We start from the raw sequence: 21,017 nt of genomic DNA on the forward strand, positions 1-21,017 counted from the left end.
ATCATGGGAAGTCTTCATAAGAAAAAAGACATTAAGAATAGACAGGGAAGCTCCCAGGTAATCCTAAATCTTAACACAGTTCAAAAGGAAAACTTTTGGGGTGCAAGAGCCAAGTGTCCTTCCAATTTTAATTCGGGAAGGGGGTTAATAGGAAGTGGAGCGCCGCTTTCTGTTTTGTGACCTGGTTCCTCACAGGAACGTGTGGAGACCTGACTGCGTTCGTCTGAGACAAAAGAGGGCTCCCCCGCACCTATTTTGCCCCTTCACACGGAGGGAGCGGGACGGCTGGTTTTGCTCAGTAGCCCGAGGAAGCGAGTCCGCGCCTTTCACGCTCCGCCCAGGCTGACGGCAGCTGGGAGGAATGCGCTTCCGGAGGCGCTGAGGGAGCAGCCGCAGCAGCGGGGACGCTTGCAGGCCTGGACCTTCCCCTCGCTGGGCTCTGCAGATGGTGTGGTGGGAAGGAGCGGCTCTGCGAGGCAAGGCGGGGAAGAAGGCGCAGGCCTCACCCGCACGGCGACGCTGCTCTGAGTGAGGCCCGGCCAAGCCCTCACCGGGACGCCGCGAGGGAAGCCGCGCTGAGGAGGCGGAATCGCGGCCAGAAAGAGCGGAACCCCGCCCCGCCCCGCCGAGCCCTCGAGGCAGCAGGCAGGGGGGCCTGTAGAGCAGAGCCTCGGCCATGGCACAGGTACCGGGGGGAAGGGGCATGCCAAAGAGCGGAAAGCGGAGACTTAGCAGCCCGGGCCGCGTGTTGCTTCCCCTCCCTTCCTGACTGGGTTTCCCTGTCTGGTCTCGCGGTGTAAAAGTGATCCGGGGGAAGTCTGAGGGGGAGCCTCCCGCCCGCCCCCATCTCACAGCTGAGGAGTCTCCTTTTCGAAAAGCTTCTAGCAAAGGCTTTCCTTATAAGGGTGTATTCTGGGGACTCGGGAGTGTTTTGGGAGGCGGGGGTGGGGGGGGGGGAGAGGGTTAAAGTTGTCCTCGTGGAGGAGAAATTGGACGGGCTTGAAAGCGGATGCAAAACTATCCCCTCCCATCCCGCCTTAATCTGAAATTAGCCGTTTTTGCTGGAGATCTTCCCTCTCTTCAACCTCCTAGGGTTTTTTGCAGCTTGGCAAAACTGATGTGCAGGGATGGAAGTAGAATATGACACGAGAACAAGGATGGCACTGGAATAATGCATTATTTGGGGAGAGTCCAAGGGGTGGCGGAGTTGGGCGAGCCCAAGAGCTTCTTTTGCTATCATGCCAGGCCTGAGAGGCGGGGTGGGCTCTTCAGGCCTGCTGGATGGAAAGTTTCATCGTTTGTTGCTTGGTGGGAAGACCCCCCACCCCCATTCATACTTAAAGTCACTTTGCAGAGCTTTAAGGCTTTCGTTGTAAACTCGATATTAATTGGCTGTGATTGATGGCTCGTTTATTTTGATTCTTGACGTTATGCTGCTCTGGTGTGGGCTGACGGTCGGAGAGAGGCGCCCTTCTCTGTTAACATACCTTGCCAGGAGGAGAATGGGAAAACCAAGTGTGCTAGTAAGGAGAGAAGGGTCAAGAAATAGCGGTTGTGTGACTTACAGAAAGACTGTTATAAAGCTTCAGCGTGGTGTCTTTGTGTTCAAAAGTAAGTTTTGTGAGCTTCAGTGAAGCTTATTGCCAACTGTGTTTTAATGACTGTTGCTTAATATTATGGATCCCAATCTTAAAACCTAATTTCCACTTTTCTTCATATGGATGTGTTTTGAATCGCAGACCTAATCATGTTAGTGCTTACTTGAAATGAGTTTGCTTGCTTCTTCCTGTTGTTGCATCCATAAGCTATGCATTCGTGTTTTCTCTCAAACTAGGTTTCATTTCCATGACACCTTCTTTGGTCAGATTCTCTTTACTTGCATAACTGTTTGGGATATAATTAATTGCAGTTTGTACTAGTATGGCCATGCATGCTGTAGTTTAACATGACCTAATAGGGTCTTTCGTTGCATACTGATTTTAGTTTTTCTTACCTTCTCCCCCCCCCTCTTTCTGAGTAACATATAAAGTTATGTTTTCACTCTTAATCATTTTAATGTAGTTTCTCTTTTTTTGTCACCTTAAGGTACTCTGTATCTATATTTATAGCAATAGTACAAAATCCTTCCATGGAGCTCAGAGGTATATTTTATCTTCGAAACAATTCCAAAATAGGTTAGGCTCAGAAATGATAACCATGGCCATGCAATGAACTTTGTGGCTAAATAGGTATCTGAGCATGGGTTTTTGGTGCTGTAGTTTCCGAATTGGTGGTCTTCAGTCTGTGGGTCAAACTGTCAGATGCTTTGCAAGTCCCTTTAAACCTGACATTCTTGCTGTTTTTTGGATGGACCTGGTGCTTGTGCATTTGTGTACAGAGCAAAATTACCATGTCTTCTGGCTATTTTTGCATGCAAGCTGAGAGGAACAGTGATAGAGCAATGCAAAAATCACTGAAGATTATTCTTTTTTAGCACAGGCAGGTCAAGGAGGGACTTTGGCTGCTCCTTATTCTGTCATGTGACTTTTGGTCACATGAGCAGTGGCTTTCATGCTATTACTTTGGATTCTTGGTCTAGATAGATTTGAAGTCCATAGATCTGCACCGTTGCTGCTGTTGTTCCTTGTGAATTTTCTACAACCTTCATTCTTGACATATACACCTTTTCAGTGTTTGTTGTTAAAGTTATTAATGTTTAACTCCTCTGGTGCTTATCACCAAGCAAACATCTATAGAATTTGGTGCTGGACTTCTGAGTAATGCTAGAATTTAGAGCAGCTACTTCCACATCTTTTGTACTCCTTATTTTACTCAGTTGAAATCTCACATTAACTGTAATGTAATCTGGGTGATTTTGGACTGGTCTGTTGTATTTTTCCTTCAGATTGTTTCATTAATCTGTTAACTGCACTTTAGTTTCCTCTTTGAATTTTTATGTTGAAACGTGGCTTAAACATTTGTTAATAAAATAGTTACTAGCCAGGATGAAAGAGTTCAGGAAGTTTTAAAGTGCTGGAAGGTCGTTTTTGTTCATGCGGTGGGTGGTAGGAAGTGCAGCTGACTTATGGCAACCCTGTCAGGTTTTCAGGGCAAGAGCTGTTCAGAGGTGGTTTGTCATTGCTTGCCTTTGTATCACAACCCTATACTTCCTTTGTGGTCTCCCATCCCAGATTCTTATCAGGGTCTACCCTGCTTCGTTTCCAAGATCTGATGAAATCAGGCTGGGCAGGGCTATCCAGGTCAGGACATTTGTGTTCATAGGAAGTAATTAACCTGAGAACAGTGTTGAAGTGTCCATATAAAAGAGAAGCAAATTAACTGCAAAAAGTAATACAGAAATGTAACTGAATGAGGAAGCTGCACATAGTGATCCTTTGAAATTGTAAAAATTCTGCAGCTTAATAACTGAGTGGCTTCTGTTACCTTAAGTTTTCTAAAGATTACATGCACACAAGAGTCCCATCAACAGAGAGTGGCACTGCATTCAATATTCCTAGTATGCATGGTATGTTAGAGCAGAAAGCACATTAAAAAAAACTTTGTGTTGCCCATTTTGCATGAAATGATGACCACATATATCAGGAGTACCCTATGTTCCATGTGTTCCCATTGGTGGGCTCCCAGAGCATGTGTTAGTAGCATCTGAAAAAGATTGCAGTTACTTCCCCTCCTAAATCTGTCATGACAGTTTTCCATGGGTTTCCATGTAGGAATTAGTATATAATCTCAAAATAACTAGAATTTGTTATTGTGAACTAGTACAGTCATATAAGAGTTTTTAACATTTAATTGTAGGGTCTTGCATGAGGTCAGTACTCAGGCCCTGTAGAGAGTCCATGAGTCTGTGGCCTTGATGGTGCGAGCGTCTTCGACAGCTGCGCTAGTCTCCAGGGCTTCCATTGTATGGCTGCGCAAGCTCTTGGAAATGATTCCTGAAGACAACAGATGTGGGTTGGAAGGGGTTAATCGCCTCCTCAAGGCAGCTTCCTTCACAGCCGATGCAACCCTTGACGTCATCTCGGCTGCTTCCAGAGCCATCGCAGCCAACACTGTGGCCAGAAGACTGCTGTGACTGAGGGCATGGTCAGCTGACCTATACTCCAAGTCCATCGTTGCAGCCTATCCATTTTACGGAGAAACGCTTTTCGGGGAATCCTTGGAAAGCATCCTAATAGAAACATGAGACAAGAAAAAAGCCATGCCTAGATCTATCCGTTGGCCCGACAGATGGGGCTCCCAGCCATTTCGTTCCCACCATTCATTGCCCAGATTTTGACAGGAGTCCAAGAAGTCCTTGTGGGAGAGCTCCAAGTCTGCCTTCAAGCGTAGCTCATATGAAACCAAGTTCAGTAAACCTAACTTCAACAAGTCCGACAGGTCTGACCAGGACAACAATAAACCTAAACAAGCATGACTACACCGCTCTTCCGGTGGGAGTACGTCTACTCCACTTCCTTCCAGCCTGGCAAGCCTCACAGGCGAATTCTTGGGCAATAGAAATTATTTCTCAGGGTTATCGAGACAGTTCCCTGGCAGGAACAGGACCAAGGGGTCTACTCCATTCTATTCATGGTACCCAAGAGGAATGGCGACTGGAGGGCCATTCTGGACCTCAAGTTCTTAAACCATCATGTCAAGCTGCGACGCTTCCGGATGGAAACACCAAGATCCATTGTGGAAGCACTCCAACCCAGAGAATTTCTCTCATCCATAGATTTGACCGAAGCCTACCTCCATGTGCCCATCCATCCATCTCACAGACGTTTTCTTTGTTTCTGCATAGAGGGTCTGCACTTTCAATACAGAGCACTGCCATTCGGCTTTTCCACAGCCCCAAGGGTATTCTCCAAGCTTCTTATCAATCCAGTAGTTCACCTCAGACGGCAAAGTATTCATGTGCATCCGTTCTTGGACGATCTGTTGATCCGATCCAGCACGAGGGAGAAATGTCTGGAGGACACTGAAATCACCATCAGATGCCTGCAGTCTCATGGATTCCTGGTGAATCTCTCCAAGAGTGTCCTCCAACCTACCCAGCGTTTGGAGCATCTGGGAGCGATCCTGGACACAAGCAACAACAAGCTATTTTTACCAAGGGCCAAAGCCAACAAGATTCGGGATGCAGCTACTCAGGTAGTGTAGAGCACATCCTCCTCTCTCTCTCCCATCTGGCGAAACTCTTGGGTCTCCTCATCTCCACTATCGACATGATCCAGTGGGCCCATCTGCATTCCAGAACTCTCCAGAAATTTCTGAGACCTTATCAGTGGGCGATTATGGAACAACGGGTTATGTCCCTCAGGGTCCCACTGAAGGTCAAGACCAGTCTCTCTTGGTGGACTCAGATGAACAACCTGCTTCAGGGGAAAGCCTTCCACATTCCTGTTTTAAAGGAAATTTTCACAGACGCCAGTCTGCAAGGCCAGGGAGCTATCCTGCTGGAAACCCCGGTTCCGGGTCGTTGGTCCCCATCAGAGGCCGAACTACTGATCAATGTTTTGGAGCTTCGGGCGATCTGTCTGGCCTGATGTCGTTTCAGACCTACAATTACAAATCATCACAACCTGATCCGGACAGACAATATGTCTGCCAAAGCATACATAAACAAGTAGGGAGGATCCTGATCATCTCAGCTGCATCAGGAAGTCCTTCACATTCTACACTGGTTAGAGAAGAACCTCATGTCCGTCAGAGCAGAATACATCAGGGGGCAAGACAACACTCAGGCCGACTGGCTGAGCAGACAGACCATTTGCGAAGTAGAGAGGAGTCTTCATCGCAGGATTTTCCTTCTCATTCAGCAGTCGCTGGGTCAACCAGAAGTGGACCTGTTTGCTTCGCCATCAGATCGGCAACTTCCTTGATTCTTCTCCAGGTACCAGCATCAGGAAGCAGAAAAGATCGATGCTCTAACATCCACCTGGCCACAGGAACTCCTCTATGCATTTCCCCCTCTGCCTCTTCTGCCCCAAACGATCAGGAAAATCAGGGAACAGAGAGCAGAAATCATACTAGTAGCACCTTGGTGGCCTTGCCGCCCTTGGTTCTCCATGCTGCAGGAGATGTCTGTTCAGGAACCCTTGGTTCTTCCGGTGACACCGGACATGCTACTCCAGGGTCCAGTCTGGCATCCCAACCCAGAATGGTTACAACTGACCACATGGAGGTTGAGCAGGGCAACTTTCAACAATTAGGTTATTTTTCTGAAGTCACGGATACCATCCTTTCATCACACCGTCAATCCACAGTTCGCATCTATAACACGACTTGGAAGGCATTCATCAGGTGGTGTAGATGCAAGAAGGTGAATACCCTGTCACCTCCAATATCTGCCATCCTTTCTTTCCTTCAAGATGGCCTACAGTCTGGTCTCAAACCTTCCACACTTCGTAGACAGGTTGCAGCCTTATCTACAGTCCTGCCTCTGGTGGGGAGATACAGATTGTCCTGGCATCCTCATGTGAGGTTGTTTCAGCAGGGCGCAGTGGCCAAGTGTCCACCTCAGGTTCATCGCTTCCCAACCTGGAGGCTCACCACAGTTCTTACAGCTCTCACCAAGCCTCCCTTTGAACTGCTGAAAGAAGTGGGGCTGAGATGGCTGCGGTTAAAAACCTTATTTCTAGTAGCAATCACGTCTGCTTTAAGAGTCTCTGAACTAAGTGCCTTCTCCATCAAATCTGGACTCTGCATCTTTCACAGAGACAAGGTGGTCCTCAGAACGTATCCGTCCTTTTTACCTAAGGTCGCCTCCAGGTTTCACCAATCCCAGGAGGTATGTCTACCAACCTTCTGAATTCAACTGAAGCACCCCAAGGAGATTGTTTGGCATACCTTGGATGTAAGGAGGGCCCTAAAAATTTACATCTCTAGAGTTCAGAGCATCCGTAAATCGGATAGTCTATTCATCAACATAGCCCCCCCCCCAGGCTTGGGGACAAGATGTCCAAGGGTGCAATCAGCTTAATCCTAAAATCCTGCATCTAGGAAGTTTACAAAGCATTGGGCCACTAAGTGCACACTGGCATTACAGCACATTCTCTATGATCTGCAGCCACCAACGCAGCGTTTCTCAGTCAGGCATCAGCTGAGGAAGTATGTTATGTGGCAACTTGGTCCTCCATCTCAACCTTCGTCCGACATTACAAAATTCACACTATGGCCTCAGTGGAAGCAGCCTTTGGAAGAAAGGTGTTGCAGCATATACTGACTTCCAGAGACAATGAAGAGGACCCACCCAGAGGGACATTGCTCTAGAACGAACCATTAACATATCCTCCGACTCTGAGGGAGAACGGACCATTGGTACTCATCATGAAGGGTCCTTCTCCTCAGAGTAAAGGAAGACATCTCGCCGCTCCCTCCTTCATCGTTCTCTTTCATATACTGTTCTTCTCTTTCTGGTCTGTACTTTTAATGTTTCAGACTTCTGTTATTACTGTTACAGTTCTGCTTCTGTTCTGTTAGCAAGTTCTATTTTACAGTGAAGTAGCTTCCAGGTTAGCTACTGCTCTTTGGAGTCCCGAAACTGAAAGCTAAGGGTTATTCCGAAGGCGCCAAAGGGAAGAAGAAAAAAGTGTTTCCTGCCTTCCTAGAGAACCATGGGAATAACCCATTAACATGTCCTCCAACTCTGAGGAGAAGGACCCCTCACGGTGAGTACCAGTGGTCCGTTCTTTCATAGCATTTAAGTAAATGCAAAGATGCTTAACCTTGAACATGTTAAAAAAAATGCTTCCTGATACAGGCGCGAGCCGTAATCCACCCTAATTATGATAAACCAGATGACTCATGTTTGTGTCACAAAAAAGTATCCTAAGGAAATGATTAAGCACAGCCTATGTTTATTCATTCAGTACTATTAAGAGTGAGCAGTCAATAGTAAGATCTTTAAGGAGCAGTGAGTAAAATACTTTGAATTTTAATATAATAAACTGGACTAAGCCTCATAAAGCCCTTTATGGTCTGGAACCAGCACACCTGAAGGATTCCTACCCCTTTATGCATATGATGAACTGCTGTTGTCATTTTCTAAGGTGCTGCTTCAGGTTTGCCCACCTTCGGAGGTTTGGCAGGTAGCACCCTGGGAAAGGGCCTTCTTGATCATGGCACCAAACTCTGGGACTCTCTCTCCGGAGAGGCTTATCTATCTCCATTAGTTGCCATTTTCCACTGGGGGTGAAGATTATTTTTTTATTCATGTGGCATTGTTTCAGTGATCCCTCCTCCCTGCCCTTTATTTTGTTTTTTAAGGTGTGTGTGTTTAGTTTTGTTTTTGTTTTAATTGTGTTTTGTTAGTTTAATGGTTCATATGAGGACAGAAAAGCAGGTATAACTTTAGTAAAATAAATACAATACGAAGTACGGAGTTTGAAGACAATCATTCCATGAAGAGTATTTTTCCTTTTCGTCATGCTGCTTTTGGGATGGGCACATTGTGACGTCTTTGTGCTGATGTGATCTAGAGAGAGAGATCTTATATCTAAGGGAATTTACCTCTTCTTGTGAAAGTTTCTGAATTTGTCTGCTACTTGATAGTACTGCTGCAAAACATTTATTTTGTTTAAAGTTTATATGACCAGGCTTAAAGTTTCTGTTAATGGTCTCTCTGCAAAATTTTTCAATCCTTAGACTGATACAGGTGTAGTCTTTGAGCTCCAGCAATGCTTCCAGTGCCACAAGTGTTCACCCCAGTCCCTTGTTTGGATAACTGGCCCTGTGTGCCAAACAAACTGTCCTAATATGGCACTGTTCGGCATGCATACCAGCTGTTGCTTCCTTTAATCTAGATCAGCAGTCCCCAAACTTTGGCACCAGGGACCAGTTTTGTGGAAGACAATTTTTCCGGGGCGGGGGGGGGGGGCGGCAATGGTTTCAGGATGATACAATTGTGCACTTTATTTCTATTAGTTGGTGTAGTAGTTAAGTGTGCAGACTCTCTTGTCTGGGAGAACCGGGTTGATTCCCCACTCTCCCATTTGCAGCTGCTGGAATGGCCTTGGGTCAGCCACAGCTATCGCAGGAGTTGTCCTTGAAAGGGCAGCTGCTGTGAGAGCCCTCTCAACCCCACCCACCTCACAGGGTGTCTGTTGTGGGGGGAGAAAGGTTAAGAAGATTGTGAGCCACTCTGAGACTCTGAAATTTGGAGTGGAAGGCAGGATATAACTCCAGTGTCGTTGTCTTATTATTACTACATTGCATTATATAATGAAATAATTATACAATTCATGGCCCAGTTGCTAACAGGCCACGGACCGGTACTGGTCCACAGACCGGGGGTTGGGGACCCCGCTCTAGATCAAGGTACCCTCATTGTCTTCTGATAAGCATCACAACATAAAACAACAGAGAAGCCTGTACACTTTGGTGTTTGAGAGTGATCTCTGGTTAACTAAGCTGCTCTAAAGCAGTTCAGTTTCTGTTCTAGAAAGAAACGCTTTTCTTATAGGATGAATTACTACAGACAGACAATGTTGGCATATGGTATTCCCGTATTGATCTATGGTGCTGCAAGACTGAAAAATGTGTTCATATGAAATGTACAGAACGAATGTCATGTTTTAACGTAAACCCACTCTTGGACTGAATTGAAAAATTAAGGTTTTATATTTAAACTTCTTGTTCCTTCTGCTGTGAACAAAGTTGGATATGTGGATTTATACAAGTAAATTATGGTGCAGACCTGTGCAAAGTTACTTCTAAGTCCCATGGAGTAACTCTGCATATGATTGCGACGTTTGCTAATACTAGGGATGGGCATGAACCAGCTCACGAAGTAAAATTTGCAACAATTTTTGGCCAGTTTGTGATTTACGAAGTGAAGTTCCTGGCAGGTCAACTGACATGAACTTTCCAGCAGTTCATGAAAAGATACATTTCCAGACAGACTGTCTCAGCCCAATCTAAATGTTTACAAAACTTGGGAGGTGGAACTTGGAGGGCATGTGGAGCGGTATCTGGGGGAAGTCCCCATTAACTTTGATGTCTCTAGGTTGCACAGTATCCACTTTGTACACTCCTGAACCTACACTTTTTAAAAACAATCTCTTGATGGTCTTTGTGAATTTTCATTAGCTGGAAAGGCAGAGAAGGTAGGTGAGGATGCCTTGCTTGTCAAGGGATGACACTATCTTGTTCCAAACTATGTTTACAGCCATCATTCTACATGGTTGTTTTTCTGTGTAGATCCCATGATCCCGAACATATCCTTTTTGGTGGTCAAAGGGAACACTTTCCCTCCCCTTTTTACCAGGGGGGAAAAAACTGATTAGATTCAACTCTTGTATTTTTACTGAGAATTGATTAAACATGCTGCAATAAAATCATTGCTGAAAATGCTAGGCACCACAATGAAATAGTATCTTGGCGCCAGAGATTTATTTATTTAATTTATATCCCACCCTCCCCGCCAAAGGCAGGTTCAGGGCGGCTCACAAATTGAGGGTCACACAACCACATTAGTGTGACCAAATAAGATAAGACAACAATAAAAACATAAAAAATAAAAAATTACTAAAACATCTACATGTGCTACATTTGTTAATTTTGTCGTGTATGCTTGTTAGTTGGAAGGTGAACTTTTTGTCTTGTTGTTGCCACCATGAAATTGCAGCTAACAAGAGTTATGATTGAATCTGTAGTATTCCTTACACTTGTGCTTTCAGGCATTAGTGTTTCATATAAAGAAAAATTATGAGCAACTGTGCTAAATTGTTTCTGTTTTATTGTTATAGCTGAAAACCTTTCAAGGACTTTCAAAATTGACCACCAGTTTTAAGATGCCAAAAATGAAAGATATTACAACATCTGGCTCAGTTTGTCTCTAGAATACCCGTTTGACTAGCATTAAATGGTATTATGACGGTTTCAAAAGAAAACCTCTGTCCAGCTGTGCATTATGAAGGAGACAGCGGTGTAATCTATAAGAATGTGAAAATGTTTTTTTAAAAATGTATTGCTGACAAGGCATCTGAACTCTTGGTACTCAGTGGGTAGAGGACACATAATTTAGTGACATATTTGGGTGGAGACACCAGAAGTCAGAATGCTAAAGGAAATGGCAAACTTCCTTTTTCTGAAGAGAGAAAATGCGCTTTGCCTATAACAGGCAAACATTTCTTTTTTCTTTTTCCCCTTTATCTTGAGTGGATATGCTTCTTTAGAATATGGCCATAGTGACCCATCCCCAAGTAAAATCTAGTCAATATCCCTGATCCCATTTACCTATCATTATATGGCTTACATTGTGTTGTCATCTTCTATCACTATTACTTTATCACAGTATAATCTGAAAACTGTTTTCAATTCTTAAGAACAAAATAGCTACAATGGTCTGTTTAAATTCCTTTTAACCCCCCCCCCCCCAGTAAGAGTGTAATTTACTTTCTAGTATGTTTTCTTTTCCTTTGAGACAAGAAGGGCATACTGCTATGTAACAAATACATGTAAACTGAAAAAGTCATATATGCTAAAAAAATAGAGCTTGTGTTGCTAAGTATGGACTTAAAATTACATACTGCTGAATATCTTCTAGGAAAGGTTGTGGATAGAAAGTATAGTGTGCAGATCACTGTAGGCCAGGGGTGGCCAACGGTAGCTCTCCAGATGTTTTTTGCCTACAACTCCCATCAACCCCAGCCATTGGCCATGCTACCGTTGGCCACCCCTGCTGTAGGCAACAAAGTTTCGGACAGAAACTTCAGTAGGAGTTTGTGTTGTTGAATTGTTGTAATGTGATTGTTTTGGAGGAGGAGATGCTCATTAGAAGTGAAGAAGTGAGATTCTTGAATAACCAAGATCAACTATAGGTTATAGAATGAACATGTATAATCATAGTACAAATTAAATTACTAAAACTGAATTAGTGCTAGAAGTACTGATTTGAGGACTTGTAGCAGATGAATGAATTGTTTCTTCAGCATTTGAAGAAGGACCAGTCCACATTGATATACATCATTTGATGACTCATAGTGGAAATCTTTGAGCTGCTTTGGTTGCAGAGCTTTTTTTGGGGCGGAGTATTTTTGTATTTCTGTGTGTGCATGTGCACCTGGAAGTCATGGTGACTTCTAGTGACTGACACCAACTGGGGGCATGGAGGATATTCAGAGAGGTGGCTAAATAGAACCTGGCTCTGGTATTACAAGGAGGTCTCCCATCCAAGTACTAATTACAGAGCATTTGTGATATGCCACAAGATGATATGAAAGTTCTGTGTTGTAACTGATCCTGTGATAGTTCATGTCACCATCCAATGCTGTGTTAAGTAAGCATTTGTGAACCTACTTAGAAACTAAACTAAGTGAGCTGGTCATGAATTTAGGCATTTGAGAATTGGAGAAAGGCCTACATCAACCCCAGATGTTGAATCTTTGGTAATGGATTTGTTTCTTGGTTTGTTTTTCCACTGCAAGGGGGAGGGAGAAGTGTGGATCTTATTCTGTGATTTTTGAGAGGGCAGGATAAAAGCATATTAAATGGGTATGGCTGGTACTCATGACCTTGTTTTTTATTTGATTTAGTTTTTTAGCTTCACCTAGAAAATAAAAGCGTGGTTCATCAAATAGAGACTGTTTACTGTTATCAGTGACCCTATGTTTGTCCAAGACCCAGGGAACATGATAGGGCATTTTTTCTTTTCTTTTGAAAAATGTAACAACTCTTCCCACAGGACACATTTTCAAAAGTGGCTTGTGTGTGTGACCTATGGAGCCTTGCTTGTTTGGGAAGTGATGGTCACACATCTGTGATCTGAAGCTTTTGTAGAGCTTCCAGATGTTACAATAATCCTTTAAGGCAGATCAATATTACCCTTGTATTTCAGGGAGTGAGAAAGGAGAATACCTTGTTTCCAAGGCCACCTTGCGAGTTCATAGAAGAGGCAAGATACAAGTTGTTGCCTTTGTGATTGTGCCACTTTCCTAGGTCACATATCTACCGAGTAGAGAAGTAGTGAGTGCAGAATGATGTGTTTCAAGTGTACTGTAGTAGTTAGAGTGTTAGACTTGGGCTGGGAAAACCCAGTTTCCAATGTCCGTTCAGCCATGAAGCTTATTGGGTGATCCTGGGCCTGTTTCAGTCTCTCAGCCTAACCACCCAACAAGGTTGTTGTGAAGGAGGAAAATGGAAGAGGAGAGAACTAGGGATGCTGCCCTGAGTTTTTTGGAAGATGAGCAGGCTAAAAATGTGATGGAATATTTTTTTAAGAAACTGGTTGGTGTGATACAGACAATGGACTTGTGCTACAAGAGCTGTACTGTATGAAGATTTTTCAGTACTCTAGGTTCAGAGATACAGGTTTTAGTGAAGACAACAGCCCTTGCTAGCTAAAAATAATCTGTTTATGTCTCCTGGCTTCTAATCTCTGTTTTCACATGACATTTTCTCATTCCTAACATACCATGGAGGTAAAATGATACAAGCATTTCTAATAATGATATTCTGTAGAAATGTTTCCTTTTACACCATACAAGGAACACTGTTTTCTTAACTGTAATAATTCATATTGCTTCTCATTGGGGCAATGTCGTCTTCCTCCTACGACTCTTGCATTGTAATATATAATGAAATAATTATACAACTCATGGCCTGGTTGCTAACACGCCACGGACCAGTACCGGTCCACGGCCTGGGGGTTGGGGACACCTGCATTAGAGAAATCTCATGATTAGTGCTCTGAGCCTAGGAGGACCCAGGGGAAAACATGAAAGCATTGCGAGCTTTTGTACATAAGTTGCGTTGTGTGCTGGTCAAGAAAATGTGAAGGCACCATGACAGATTGAGGGTTATGTGTTTGTCTAAAAAACTGCAGTCTTTGCAGAAAAATAACTTCAACTCCTATAAGACAGTGCAAAAATATTATTTATTTATTTTTATTGGATTTATATCCTGCCCTCCCTGCCGAAGTAGGCTCAGGGCGTCATGTATAGTGCCAGAGACAGCCATGTATAGTGGTCAGTATTAGCCTGCTATCTGAAGGCTAAGTCAAAATCCGCATGCTACAAAAGAAATGTACTGAGTGAACTTGGTCTGGACATACACTCCCAGCCTAATCCACCTCACTGGCTTGTTGTTATTCCTCATCTAAAAGTTCAGATTGGTTTCCTTCTGAGAAAGACTAGATCATGAGGGCATGAATACATTGAAAAAGAGGAGGGGAACCCATTTGCACCCAGGAGAGCCACATCGTGACGAGCTCAACAAAACACACAGTATAACAAGCCTAACAAAATACATTCTGTAGCAAGGCACACAAAAGCTCATACCTTGAATGAAACTTTGTTGGTCTTAAAGGTGTTTTGTATTTCTCCCATGCGATTGAGGCAGCCAAACAGAGGGAAGGAGCTTGCCTTTGTCTCTTATGCGATTGAGGCAGCCAGGCCAGAAAGCAAACTGGCTCATTCTATCCCTTCTCCTGGGAGGAAGAGGGGGAGGAGCCCTAACCAGTGCAGGGAACAGAGGCTTTTTCTATCTATCCTTTGTGATTGAGAAAGTCTATCTAGTAAAGCAGAACTGGAGAAGGAAGCCAGAGAGGCAGTTGTGTAAGGACCCAATAGGAGCCCTGTGGGGGCTGGATATGGCCCAGGGGCCTCATGTTTAACACACTGCTCTAAGGAGTTGTACCTTAAAAAAAATAGACAACTGTTGTTTCTGCTGTAAATAGCACAGGAGGGGTTTCTACAGATAATCTGAGACACCATGGTTCTGATTCCCTTCATTTTTGGCACTGAAACTCCTAAAGATTGAGAGGGAGGCAATTTGGAAAATCCTAGCTTTAGTTTCTGAGGAATTACATGTGTCCCAGACAAACACCTCCTTTTATTATAGATTACAGTTCCCAAATTGGTTTGTAAGTGCCATATGCTTGATTAAAGTATCATCCCATTTTGACAGTGGTTTATGTTTTCTGCCATTTCCCACTCATCTTGAAGGTGAGAGCATGAAGAAGTAGTGGCAAAAGTTGTGTTCTGAAGCAGCATCAAAAGAGGAAGCTGGGCTTCCTGTTCTTTTAATGGTTCTGACTCCTGTATGAAGGGAGGGTCAATATTCCTCCTTGGAGAAATGCATGTTTCCCCAAATAGTAACAGAACACTTGTGGGGAATGTGCATCTCGCTGTTTTGGATGAGAGCTATGAAACTGTGGAAGAAGAAATATAAATGGTTCGTGTTTCCCCTCTGATTGCTGCTTTACAATATTCCAATTGGTTCTGTGTTTTCACATGGGAGCCCCTCCTGGCTCCGATATCAACTCAAGATACATCATTCAAGATATATTCATAGCTGTACATGGTCATCCAAATGAAATGGCTAACTCCACAGTGTAAACTGGTCACTATGTGTGTATGCAGTCATGCTCTGTTTCTTAGGTCTATTACAGAATTTGCTTTCAATAGAATCCTAAAAAACAGAATGAGCATTCAGTTAACAAGGTTCTACAAAAGTTGTTCTGTTCAAGTTGTCAGTTTTTAAAAGTCCATTATAAAAACAATTACATGATTTTTACAGCACAGTGGGGAGAGCTGTGTGGTCACAGTGTTGTCCAAACTGCATTTGTGAGCCCTCATTTACTATAGCATTGGTGATTATGAGAAAAGAAGAGAAGATATAACCAGCTTGCTTAGTTAATTTCACATTTTATTTTCCAGGCAAATCTCAAGTTACTCATCTGGTTTGGATTATTAAACTGCTTTATCGTTTACGTATTCACCCAGCAAGGTAAGTTCAAGAGTTTCAAATTCTTGATGTTCTGTTGTTGTGGGTTTGTGGATTATTTCATTGTACAGTGTTGTTACTGTTAATATCAGAGCTTGGGCTGCTGTGCTGTTGTTGAATAATTCATGATAAAAGATGGGGTGCTGCACTGATGTGCATTGTTTGCCCTGTGTTGCCATAGCGTTGACATTGGTGCAGGGGCCTCTGAAATAGGAGAGGGCAAGAGGAGGAGTTTGTGCACAGAAGGATTTGAGCTGAACTTTGAACATTTGAACATATGAAGCTGCCTTATACTGAATCAGACCCTTGGTCCATCAAAGTCAGTATTGTCTTCTCAGACTGGCAGCGGCTCTCCAGGGTCTCAAGCTGAGGTTTTTCACACCTATTTGCCGGGACCCTTTTTTGGAGATGCCAGGGATTGAACCTGGGACCTTCTGCTTCCCAAGCAGATGCTCTACCACTGAGCCACCGTCCGTCCCCTTGTGCAATAATGCTAGTTTCCCTAACATGTAAGCCAGTTGGAGGATGCTGAAATGTTACTATAGCTTGAAATGTATTGCATCTTCTGCACTTCCAAGCAAGAAAGAGAGTAAAGCTAGGTGTAGAGCTACGTGGCATGATGGCTGCACTTTCCACCAAATTTGCTTGCAAAGAAATGTACAGTCATTCTTTCATGGTTACTTACATTCAGCCTTGGTGCTTTTATGTACATGGAATTACAGTCCAGTTCAGAACCTGTACTATGGGAGAACCGGGTTTGATTCCCCACTCCTCCACTTGCAGCTGCTGGAATGGCCTTGGGTCAGCCATAGCTCTCGTAGGAGTTGTTCTTGAAAGGGCAGCTTCTTGGAGAGCTCTCTCAGCCCCACCCACCTCACAGGGTGTCTGTTGTGGAGGAGGAAGATAAAAGAGATTGCAAGCTGCTCTGAGACTCTGATTCAGAGAGAAGGGCGGGGTATAAATCTACGGTCTTCTACTACTTGAAGCAGCCTTAATACCTGGACTCATGAGCAAGAAAAAAGAGACCAGCGTTAGTGCAAGATGTTTGCACAAATGTTTCTAGCCTCAGTAAGTGGGACTTTGCAAGCTCTTTATCAGCAGTACTAAATCTGTAACTCTTCATATACAGATTATCAGGGATGATGGGATTCCTGCAGTTGAGTCTGTTCCTGGTTTGATTGTTCTCTACTGGTTACTCCTGTGGGATCCAAAGACTGAATCTTGATGGAGGAGAAGTCCAAGAGTGGAGCGGGAACAGTCCATCCCTTCCCACAATTTTTTACCCATTTTTCCCCGTCCGTAGGAGCACACATGTGCAGTCTTGTATTTTAAGGAGCTTCCTAAATGTGCTCACTTTCTTTCCATAATGTCCCCTAGCATTAGGGAATTCAATGGAGCGTGGGCAAGGTCTCTGAATTTCATTGATATGGCACAACAATTATTCTCAAAGTGATGATTTGCTCCAGGCAGTAATTTTGCCATTTACAGGACATGAACATATACGAACATATGAAGCTGCCTTATACTGAATCAGACCCTTGGTCCATCAAAGTCAGTATTGTCTTCTCAGACTGGCAGCAGCTCTCCAGGGTCTGAGGATTTTCATGCCTACTTGCCTGGACCCTTTTTGGAGATGCCAGGGATTGAACCTGGGACCTTCTGCTTACCAAGCAGATGCTCTACCACTGAGCCACCGTCCCTCCCCTAAGGTCCTCTAAGAGGTCCTCTAAGTGTGAGAATTCCTGCTAGGAGTGATGCTGCAAAAGCTGGCTCCCAGCAAAGACTCTGGCTCTTAAAGAAGGTACAGAAGAGAGCACAGTTTTAGAGCAAATACAGCAGTTCTGCTATGTAGAGAACATTTCCTAAGTGTTATGGGTAAGAACTTGTGGGATCCACATTTGCCAGATCACACAAGTGCACTGCAGTATTGCTTAGGGGGAAACAATTCCTTGGTGTCCATCATCTCAAAAAACACAGGGTAGGGTAGGTCTTTTTTAAAAATGCAAATTTTGTCAGATTGCTCATCAAAAGTTTCTTGGAACTGTGAGCAGTCTGAAGAATGGAGGACCTTGATTCAGTTGTGAATTTGCAATTTTAATTGGATTTTGCAAAAAAAAAAGAAAAAAAAAAGGCGCCCACCCAGTGATTAGTTTAGCCAAATAGATATTTACTAAACTCTAATAAGCTATGTATTACTATTAAAATTAACTTTTTGTACTTCCTTACAGGTGGGAGCAATTGTATAAAAGTTAATGCAAAATCATGTGCTGACTGCATACAAGCTGGACCAAATTGTGGATGGTGCAAAAATATAGTGAGTATTTTCTTCTAAATATTTTATGTTGCGATTTTCTGGTACATTATATATGTAGCTATGCTGGTGTAGGCAAAAATTTGGTTTACTACTTTTCCTTACACTGACAGGCAGTTCTGGGTGCCTACAAGACAGCTCCCAGCTCACAAGCAGCTGTTGTTACTTGGCAGTTAGGCAGAGAGAGAGTTAGAGGCAGAGAGGAACTGGAAGTCATTCCTCAGTGTGAAAAAAGTGGGGTTGGGGGTTTTTGGTGCTTACTTAGGGCTCTGAGCCACCTGTTCTGCTCAAGCTGAGCAGAGGGGCTCAGCCAGTGGCTTCCTCAACTGAGGACCCACACTTCTCCTCAGTGGGATTAAACCCTCTATTTCTTCTCCCCTTTTGTCCTTTGGACCCTTGGATCCTTGACTTCATCATCTCTGGTTGGCTTAGCATCATCAGCTACGCTTGTTGTGCCTGCCCCTCATCTTGGTTTTCTAACATTCGACCCCCTCTCCTGCACTTCCTGTTAGATTCCCCCCACCCTTTGCACCCTAGGATCCTCATCTTATGCCTCTGGGCACCTCTCTGGGCTTCTCATCATCAGCTGCCCTTGCTGTGCCTGTCCCTCATCTTGGTTTTCCAATCCCCACCCCCTCCTGTGCTAGACCTCCTGTTAGATTCCCCCTTCCTGCTTCCCCTTTTGCACTTTGGATCCTATGATCCTCAACTTTTGCACCTCTGGGCACCCCCCTGCTGGGCTTAACATCATCAGCTGCCCTTGCTCTCCTGTCCTTCATGTCAGTTTCCCAACTTTCCACCCCACCCCTGTATCAGGCCTCCCATTGGGTACCACATTTTGCACTTTGGGCCCTAGAATCTTCCAGGAAGAGGTGGGTGAGTGACTGCCTCCTGGGTCTGAAGAGAAGGATTGTCCACCTGCAGCAACAATGTCTACGATGAGGAGGCAGGCAGTGCTCAGCCCCACTTCCCCCTGCAAGCCAATTCTCACAAAACTTGGAGGGCAAGTAGAGGGGCATCGTGGGAAGGTCTGTGAATTATGATTCTTCTAGTTTACAGGAGGGCCATTCAACACACTCCTCTTGAACCTGCAGCCGTGAGTTCTCCAGAGAATACTTTCCTGGAAGCACCTGCTTTGGGGGGACAAAATTCAGCCCCCTCACAGTCAGTCCTCACCAAACTTGGAGGCCAGGTAGAGGGGCATCCCAGGGAAATCCTCTGTGAGTTTCATTCCTCTAGCTTGCAGGGGGTCCATTCAATACACTCCTGAACTTTTGCCTGTGATTTCCCCTGGGGGCACCTGCTTTGAGGGTTGGTAACTCGGCCCCCCTAAATCCAATCCTCACCAAATTTGGAAGGCAGGTAGAGGAGAGTCAGATGGAGGCAGGGGGGTCCATTCTATCACATCTAGGTTACAGGGGACCTCACAAAACAAACTGGTTCAGTAAATGGGAAGGTTCGTGGTTCGTCAGACCCCACAAACTGGGTCAAACAGGTTTGTGCCCATGCCTATTTGTATGAGGTATCTTTTCTGGGTACCTTGGTGCCTGTGGACATATGCTTTGTATTGGGCTTCCCTCCTGTCCCTAGATTGCAGTTAAGGTTAAAAGTGGTGGTAAATAAGGTCAAACTCTAGAAATAGTTGCTGGTCTGCTGCTTGCATTGCAAACAAGATCAGTTGTGAAAAAAAGCTCATGGAGTAGAAATGAGGGAACAATAAGAATCAGGATGGTGTTGTTTTTTGTGCAATAATTGGGGAGTGGAAGACTAGAGAGCACACTTGTGAGTAAGGTATTTTAATTAATGGTGCAAGCCCATTGTGCATGGGCCAGTTAGAAGCTGCTATATGTTTCGTCACCTTCTGTTAAGCCCAATTGCAGATAGAAATGCATATCTTCTTCCCATGGGGTCAGTCAGATTTCTGTCTTCACATCTACCTCATCCACAGAAGCTCCCTCTACTTTGTTCACCAGGCTATTAAAGAGTGTGCTGGCATGACACTCCTGCTTCCCCTCCCTTTTACTTTTTCCAGCTGGAAACAATTGGAAGTGCCTGTTGGCTGTTGCGGGCTGCATCCATATATAGTCAGATTCACACTGCAGTTTGTCACGTGATTCCATATGCAGGGGCCATGTCAACACAACCAGTAGCCTGCTTGCATGTGTTAAAATGGCCCAAAGTCACTGTGAGTGACATACTTAAGAATATATGGGCTATGAGAACCGTTCTCTGTACTGACATCATTAGAATCATGAGCCAGATATTAAAAGCAGCTGCCCCAAGCAATCCAGAAGCAATTGTTAGTTGTAATCAGTGAAGTAGGCCAATGGCTAAATATCATATTAAAAATTAAGACTTATTTAACAGGATGATGAATTACCTGCACAATTAAACTTCTTAGATTTAGTTCACTTCCTTTGCTAATTAGCGAGACTATAGGATTGTGTGTCTCTTGTTGCCTCTCTTGCACCCCATGTTCTGTGTCATAGTTATTTTAAAACCATTCCACTCTGGAGTCTGTCTAGATTTAATTATATTCTCCGGTGACATTAGAAGGGCAGTAACTTTAGATGCGGACAAAGCAGATGAGCAGGAAAGCAGTGGAGATTATGTGCATTTTAAATCCAATTCAAATTTTAAAATGTCTAGATTTCAATATTTCGTTCTTGGGTCTAGTTTTCTCTAAGGTGGTGAAACCTGATCTAAGTTCTGCAATTTCAAACACAGGTGGGACCTCACGTGATCAAATTTTCTTTCATTTAAAGAATCCCATTAATAGAAAACTGGGATTTTGAGCAGCTAGCCTCAAAATTTGTTTCTGACTAGATTTCTACATGCAGGAGAGTTCAACCATTGGGATAAGCACAAACCTAATTTCGTGACAAACCTCAACAGTTAGTGGTTTTTGTTTGTGGTGTTTGCAGGAGGTTTTTTGTTTGTGGTTTTTGTTTTCAACCTATTAGGCTGAAATAGATGCAGGCCATTTCAGCAATCCCTT

At 44.0% G+C, this 21,017-nt stretch overlaps 1 protein-coding gene across 2 annotated transcripts in view; it reads left to right on the top strand.

Moving 5' to 3' along the window:
- The first annotated feature begins 363 nt into the window (after nt 1–363).
- The window catches only part of ITGB1 (integrin subunit beta 1), a 50,456-nt gene continuing 29,802 nt past the window's right edge, over nt 364–21,017 (top strand). The window contains exons 1-3 of one of the 2 annotated variants that reach the window (XM_060248159.1): nt 364–685; nt 15,642–15,711; nt 17,937–18,022. In XM_060248159.1, the coding sequence (XP_060104142.1) occupies nt 677–685; nt 15,642–15,711; nt 17,937–18,022 (165 nt within the window). In that variant the 5' untranslated portion in view covers nt 364–676. The remainder of the gene's footprint in view (nt 686–15,641; nt 15,712–17,936; nt 18,023–21,017) is intronic. The other variant, XM_060248158.1, reaches the window with a different exon arrangement.

This window comes from Heteronotia binoei, chromosome 10 (genome assembly GCF_032191835.1).
Source record: "Heteronotia binoei isolate CCM8104 ecotype False Entrance Well chromosome 10, APGP_CSIRO_Hbin_v1, whole genome shotgun sequence".
NCBI lineage: Eukaryota > Metazoa > Chordata > Lepidosauria > Squamata > Gekkonidae > Heteronotia > Heteronotia binoei.